Raw genomic sequence first — 8,562 nt, 5'->3', positions numbered from 1 at the left:
TTAAATTAATATAATTTCATAAGTACCTCATTAGTGCCTTATTTTATTAATTATTGAAATTCTTTTGATTTCCTGAAATTACACGTCAAGTTACTTTTCTATAGTATATGTTATAGGAGACAAATAGCTTTACGTTTAAAATATCATAAAGATCCACCCCCTTTTAATTACAATTGAGTCGCCAAATGAAAAATTCCTCGTCCAGAAAGGGTTAAACCACACGTGAATTGAAAGTTAATGTTTAATAAGAAGTTGCGTAAAACCAATTTCGCTAAATTAAAACGAAGGTGGTTTTGATCGTTTCATCTGAATTTACGAAGGATATTTATAAAACTATTTTTAATACCTCTTTCGACATATACGTACAGCGTGTTATGTTTCGTTCGGATAGCAAATCAGCGTAACTGATGAGAAAATTTGCGAAAACTAAAAATGGGTATTCAGCAGTCAACTCACTGTTTTTTACATGTTAATAGTGATGTTTTTATTTTCGTTTTTGTCTTGTTTTAATAAATTGATTGATTCAATTATTTATGTCTTGAATACCTGTTTTGTATCAAATAAAGATTTTATTTTTTATTTTTAAACACGCTAAAAATATTGTCACGTTACAGAAACTATTACAATTTGGTAAAGAAATTTGTGCAAATTTCAGACCAATGCTTGTTGAATTTATTTTTAAATCCTAGTATCAAATATCACTATATGTTAAGCATGCAAGATTAACTCAACTTAACTCTCACAAGAAAGACTAAAACAAAAACGCTGAAAACTTCAAATTGAAGCACCGTGGGCACATATTATTATCACTTACTATATATATAACTAGCGACCTATCCCGGCTCCACACGGGATTAATATAGATCAATGATAAGATATGCATATAAATTATAACCTATAACCTTTAGAAATAATGTAGCTTATTAAGAAAAATTTAATTGGATCATTAATTTCAGAGATTACTCCTTACATCCAAACAAACAAATTATACCTCTATATTAGTATAGATGATAATACATTAGGTATGATAAATTATTTCTGATGCCAATATGATTTTAAAAAAAAAAACATTTTAAATTAAGAACATACGAATATAAAGTGTGTTTATATATAAACACAACTGTCGTTATTAGACGGTGTTGTGTACCAAAGCTAAATCAAAGTCAATCAAACCGCTTTGATAAGACATGCAGATAGAATTATGATCTGTCCCTATGATTAGGCCTACAGTTTGTAATCCTTTGTCTATTACTAGCTTAGTCTAGATCGATTTGGTTTAAATTGGCATACGTCTGCTTAGTTAGTGGAATTAGGGAGTCTAGTGGCAAATTAGTAATCGCTGTGCAGCTTCTGCGTATGGCGTGGGTTATGTCATTGCGTATGTTTTAATTTTAACTTGGCATTTTACTCAATACAAGATTATATTCACGATAAAGAAGCGTGGACTTAGTATTCGTTGATTTACATACAATATAGGTGTATATTCATTTATTTTTTGAACCTATAAAGAATATTTATATTTAGATAAGAATATTTATTTATAAGGCCTTAAAACTGACAGTTAATGTTTCTTTTAACAAATGAAATCAATTCAAATTGAGTTTCTATCCAGCTTCAAGAAAACAATTAAAAACTAATACATTAAAACCACTTCTAATGTAGATTTAACCGAGAAGAACCCGCAAAAGACAAAGCAAAGAAATTGCTATAAAAAAAAACTGGAAATAACGTATAAGATATTAACACGTCTAAATATTTATTGTGTTAATTTTAAGTCCAACAATTTAAGAGGATCCCTTTCTTCAAAGTAATCGTATCGTAAAATCACGACGCCTAAAATATACAGGCGGGCAAGATGGAAATCGACTTCAAACGCTCAGTTCATAATGTAGGCGTTTTAAATTTACACTTAAGAAATCTTCAACATCTTCCGAATTTTCTACCGTTGGAGTAAAGACACCTTTCGTGTTCAAAAATTAATAACAAAACTATTATTTTAATAATATGACAGTACTAATAATTGCTCTGTGAAAATATATAATTTATATTATACAATAATATATATGTTTCAACACAGTCAGTTTTTAGATTTTTTAATTTATGATTAGTTGTCTTATATACTACACAGGAAGTAGACTTTTAATTAATATATATATATATAGGTAGGCTGACAGGCATATGGGCCACCTGATGGTAAGGATAGGTGATTAACCTAGACATTTAAAGTAAGTAGTATTAACCATCCCTGACATCATCGATGCACCACCAACCTTTGGAACCAAGTTATGTAATATCCCTTAAGCCTGTAGTTACACTGGCCCACTCATTCTTCCAGTCGGAACACAAAAATATTGCTGTTTCGCGATACAATATATGATGAGCAGGTTGTACCTACGCGGACGGGTTTGCATCTAACACTACCACCAAGTAGCTTAATCCACTATTCTGCTCTACACCGGGCATTTTACACAAGTAGGTACGTTCCCTCCCATTATTATCCTCCAAATCCGATCATAATATGAAATTTAAACACATAAAAGTCATTAGTACTTGCAAAGATTTGAACTCGTCGTCTTTATTTAGAAAAGACCACGTCCAATCAGTTGAACCAATTGGTAATTAATTATACATATTTCTAAAAATTTTTTTGATAACAATGCAAGTTATAACTTGATCAATTTAATTCTAATTACATGCAGAGGGCGTACCAATTGATTGTAATTATTAATTATCTAAATTAATGATATTATTAATTAATGTCCGGCACAGATAATCTGCTTAAGCTACTGGTTTAATCTGTAGGAGCTAAATTCAATTGACTCCTTAATTAGCGCAATACTACTCGCTAAATTCATTGTCGATAAGATTTTGTAAGTTCGTTTTTATGAACTTGTACGAACTGATAGTTTGAGACAAAGAGATTTTGTTATAAAAAGATCTCGTCAGAACGATATATAAAACGTAGTTGAAAATATTTTTCAGTTCGAAATTTTAGCGAGTAACCGATGTAAGTCATACAATTCATAAAAATAATACATAATTTTGATATAGAAATTCCATAGTATTTTTGATCATTTGTACATTTCAATTAAGTATTTCAATACAATGCACCATAATGAAAAACAATGATTGTGCAATTGATATTAAGCAACGTATATTAGATTACATTTTACATTACATTAGCAGCCTGTAAATTTCCCACTGCTGGGCTAAGGCCTCCTCTCCCATTGAGGACAAGGTTTGGAGCATATTCCACCTCGCTGCTCCAATACGGGTTGGTGGAATACACATGTGGCAGAATTACGTTGAAATTAGACACATGCAGGTTTCCTCACGATGTTTTTCTTCACCGCCGAGCACGAAATGAATTATAAACACAAATGAAGGACCTTGCCTATTAAATAGAGAAGACGTCAAAAGTGTTTTGCCAGCGAAAATACTTTGACCTGTTTAGAATTGGAATGCTCTTCCAGTAAAGAATCTAGATTACAAATTAATACTTAATTGTTTTTGAATGAAAAATGTGATTAAAACATGATATAGATACTTATTTATATAATAATATTATAACGGAACAAAAATTCAAAGACAGAAAATGTCAAAAATGTATAAATGACAAATTGTTTTGTGATCGATACGTTATAAATTTGTTCTTATATATTCCAAAATATATAACTGTAACAAGTTATATTTAATTTTTTCCTTCACTTTTAGTGACATGTTTATTTTTACAAATCGTATCTTCTCTACGTCATTGTCTGTTAGAAATGCCTAAGCCAGATAACAGAGACTTTGATGAGAGATATACAGCTTGCTTTGTGGATTTCGGCCTTAAAATAGGTAAGATTTTAATGGACAAACGAACCGAGACAGCCGATTGGTACGAACATATGATATTATGATGCAGTCCAGTGCAAATCATGGAATTTCTTACTTTTCTATCTTTTCTCATGAAAAGCATGCCAGCTTCTAGGTTGGTAACCCAGGATACCGGGGTTGACCATATAATTGAGTCATTAGATCAACGAGTTATCAAACCAAGCAATAAGGAATTCAAACATTATTATACTCATCAAATACTCACGAGTATGAATTTGCGAGGCACGGTTTTAAATTTTAGGTCCGTTGTCGTCAGATACTAACACCACAAAAGACCTTTTTAAAAAAATGGTCCACAGTTCTGGTGACGCTATAGGTGGCGCTTACTTAGCTCAAAAACTGAGCCTTGTGGTTCAGAGAGGTCATAGTGTCAGCATTTTTGTAATACCACAGGACAATGTGTGTTTTTGTAATTTATATTCTGTCCGTATCTAATTTAATTTTTTAATTTAGATTTGAGTTTTGTTATTTAAAAATTTTCTAAAAAATATCAAAACTTATTTCCAGCTACTGGTCTTCTTATTGGCAGTATGTTGGGAGGGTTCTTTCTACGCGGTTACAGGAGATGGCCTATGTTCATAGGTGGTGGACTAGGATTTGGAATGGCGTATAGTAACTGTGAAAACAGCCTAAACAACTATTTGCTAGCTATGGATCCTAAGAGTTGTGTCATAAAGTAAGTAATTACTGTGTAACTAAAGTAATCTATTTAAATATTGTTTTTGTTCGAGCGAAGTTTTTAAATCTCATCTATTAATTTTTCAGGATTTTAATTAAGTTCTGTATAAAGTTAATATTTTACTACTAACTTTTACTTTAAGCCGTATTGAGTAATTTCCAATATACCATAATATAATATTCATAATACTCTAGTATGATATATTTGTCTTCGGTATTGTTATTTATATAAACAAAAAAAAAACGCATTTTATTTTTAATAACAAAAATGTCATATGTTTTTGTAGATGGTAAAGTTACTACAACACATCTATTAAGTTTTGAAATTAAATTGTCCAAAAAATTCAACAATTAATCAAGTAACATTATATTTCAATTTTAATGCAACGTTAAATATTTTAGCAAACGACCATTCACATTTTGTCAGTTATCCTTTTAAAGAAGCTATCGATCGTAACCTACACAATGATCTCCTGTTTACTGTCCACACTTCAAAAGACACAATTAGTTTAACTGACGACAATTCTATACCAGACAATAGGAAAGAAAATAATTATGTCCATAAAAACGGCAAACGGGGCTACTAAGGTTGTTGTTTTTGACTATTTAAAAATAGTAACCGACAATGTAAGAGCTGTAAATTACACGAAAGATGTTAAAGAAATCGGTAAAGTTTAAAGAGTCATTGTGTTGTGCAAATGAGTTGAAATAAATATCGGTCGTTGTGTATTTTGAATAAGGTTGGCACTGTTTGTAAATTCAGTAGTACCATGTAGAAATATTTATTATGAACTCTTAATGTTCAACCAGAAATACAATAATAATCTATATTAATATTATAAATCCGAAAGTACGGAACGGAAGACACCACGGAACCGAATATGATGAAATTTTGAATGAAGCATGCAAGAATTTAGGATACCTTTTATACTTAGCACAATATTAATTTCAGTCCCTAAGACGCGAGCGATGTCGCGTGCTACTAGTATGAAATATTTTGTTCACAATTCATATGAAATCCAAGTAATGGTTTTGTATTTAGCAAATGTGATATTTAGTTATCTTGGATACAAATTATTTGATTCATCTAGTATATTTTGCAAAAATAAATACGTCGATCGTGTATTCCGTTGCTGTGTAACATAAATACTAACACGTATTATATTTATATTTTAAATAAAACTTCATATCTAAACTATACTAACTTATTCAATTAAATTTATTGCTTTGACTAACAAATAAGAAATATATATCTAACATTAAACACTAAACGAAATAATTTCAACTAATTCTTTACAATAAAAGAAATTTAAAGCGATCGTTATCGTGCCAAAATATCCCTTATAAATTACTTAATAGAAACACAAAAAGTATGACCAATTAAGTCACTTCCCTTTGTTTAGTCTACCAAAGCTATAATACCATCAACAGAACAGTAGACAGCCCTAACAAATCCTTTAAGAATCGTCTGGTCAGCGGTGAAGACGTTATGTGAATTTCTTCGCACCCAGCGGGACACTTCCCTGCTTTTAATGCTTTGTGCTTAATATAAAGGTCACTTACTCTTGCATCCCGTGCTATTCAAGCTTTTAAAGTTTGAAGCTCTTTGTTTCGAGCGGCATCGGCTTCTTTTTCTTTTATTATGTTAAATCGGTTAGTGTTTGCAAACGTTTCGCCTCTACTGATGTTACCACCCACAGTGCTTTTTTCTACTTGATTTTTAACGTTTCCTACTTCATTTTTATGTCTTACCCCTTCGTGTTAAAGTTCAAATTTGTTAGTATCGTATATAACATTAAATTGGTCAGTCGGTAAATCGTCACTTGTTATTTCATTTTCAAACTTTTTATTTGGTTCGTGCTTCGGCGCTTTGTTTGTGACTCATACAGTCGGAACTTTAAAGTGACCCGAATACGTAACAGTCGTTTTATTCTGGATAAAAATGTCAATTACATACGGGTATTGCTTTCAATTGGAGATCTGGTTTCGATCGAGAGGCAATATGTCCGCAGGCAAAGTTAAATTATCTCTTTTTCATGCTTTTTTTTTTACAAACGAATCCTTTTGGAGTTTTATGGATTTTTGTTTTTGACGGATAATGTTATTATTTAATATAAACTGTTGTTCGTTGTATATAAAAATAATGTTATTAATCTTGATAATAATTTTCATGTACCATTGTACTAAGGAATGCTTATGATATATGAGGTTTGCTTGTTGGAAGGATTTTGTGTCAGCTCGTCAGATCATTATCAAACTACCCATTATTAAATCAATCAGCAATATTTGGTATTGTTGTTTTCTGGTTTATAGGATGTGTGAGCCAGAGTTGTTGTAGGCACAAAGAACAACTTATTTCCCTATTAGCATAAAGGTGATTTGTTGTAAGAAATGGTTAAAATGACGCCAAAATCAATGGGCGGTCGTGACTCTTACCATAAGACAGCCCACTAGTGTCTACCTATTTTCAATAAAAAAAAACCTAGAATGGTTGAAATATTAGTTTGTATTTTTAATGTTGTGTGTATGTAATATGTGTGTGTGTATGTGTGTGTGTGTGTAATATGTGTGTATTTGAGTATATTTGTGTATGAAAGTTATCTTTAATTTATTTCGATTCATCAATGTAATTATACCAAGAAAATATTGATACATTTTCTTATAACATAGAACTAGATTATATTATTTATTAAGGTGAACCTTATGTAAAACAAAACGAGAAATAACTTATAATTATTATAACACATTGACTTATGATTTTTTAGGCTGGGTAAAAAAAAATTCCAAAAAATGATTTAGATAAAAATTTCGTGCAAAACTTAATTGAAAAGTCACCAAATAGATCCAAAAAGTCACTATACCATTCAATACTTTGCATAAACGAGATACTGGAGGTATACTCACCAGTATAGACTAAGGTGCCTCTTAGAGCAGTTTGAAAAGGTCTTACTGGTTTACCGGTTTTAGTGAAACTACAACGGGAGCATTAAATTTTATTCTGGATAGTAATTAGATTCACCTCTTACTGTTAAGTGTTTTATACAAAAATGTTAATTCAATAGGTCCTATCGACTACTGTGATCAAAATTATTTAGTAACGTTTTGCTCTCTAACAATACTTCTTCATAGTAACTAGTAATTAAGTTAGAACAAGTTATTTACTTTCCAGATACTAAGAGTAAACATAGCATTATATTAAGTTTAACTTAACTTTCTTTGTTACAGAAAGCAACCGTGACTCAGTTGAAGCGCTTATCAAAATCTCGTTCAAAAAAAAATTGTACGAAATTTTCATTTGTATATATATAAAATAATTATTATAACTCTAAATTAAAAAAAAAATGTATTTTATTTGCCTAGTAAAAATTATTAAAAAATGTTTTTTTTAATTATTTTACTAGACTAAGGCTTTATCTTCATTGTGCAATGCTCCAATGTTTCTAAATATCCATGTAGTATGGGTAGGTAGTTCAAAGTCGAAATCAAGATATACATCTTTTAAGCACTTTTTAAGTTATATTTTTTTAATTTAAAAGCAAAACCCGATCGCAAAGTAGATTATTCTGAAAACAATTCGTAAGAAAATTAGTGAAATATTTTTCCTCCAATTAAATGGCGCAGGTATAAAATACAAACAAAATGTACCCAGTCTGAACATCAAGCGTAACTTTTCACTTTAACTACATATACAATATTTTATTGAGTAATTATTATGTGTTACTAACCAATTATTTTATATAATAATTATGTAATGTATTGAGTGATATATTATTAAAGACATTTATATATTTTTAAATGAACACAATAAAGTGATAAAAAAAGAAGACTATTATAAAACAACTTAAAAGTTTAAAAAAAAAACGTAACTTTAATATAAATTATTTTAGTAAACAATAAATATACCGTAAATAATAATCAGGTGGAAATTGAACAATTTGAATGTTATACTAGTAAAGAATGATGAAAACTACATCATGCACGAGGTCATCGTACGTCATCAGGTGT

The 8,562-nt window shown here is 30.1% G+C and overlaps 1 protein-coding gene across 1 annotated transcript; it reads left to right on the top strand.

Moving 5' to 3' along the window:
• Positions 1-3,620: 3,620 nt before the first annotated feature.
• Positions 3,621-7,869, top strand: LOC113401709 (MICOS complex subunit Mic10-like). Its single transcript, XM_064218074.1, has 3 exons — positions 3,621-3,840; positions 4,387-4,555; positions 7,783-7,869. Exons 1-3 carry the CDS (start codon positions 3,768-3,770, stop codon positions 7,793-7,795), a joined length of 255 nt encoding a protein of 84 aa, XP_064074144.1. The 5' UTR covers positions 3,621-3,767; the 3' UTR covers positions 7,796-7,869.
• The last annotated feature ends 693 nt before the right edge of the window (positions 7,870-8,562 follow it).

The sequence above is a fragment of the Vanessa tameamea genome, chromosome 20 (genome assembly GCF_037043105.1).
Source record: "Vanessa tameamea isolate UH-Manoa-2023 chromosome 20, ilVanTame1 primary haplotype, whole genome shotgun sequence".
NCBI lineage: Eukaryota > Metazoa > Arthropoda > Insecta > Lepidoptera > Nymphalidae > Vanessa > Vanessa tameamea.
The sequence above is the reverse complement of the archived record's forward strand: the minus strand, read 5'-3'. Positions and strand labels throughout refer to the sequence as shown.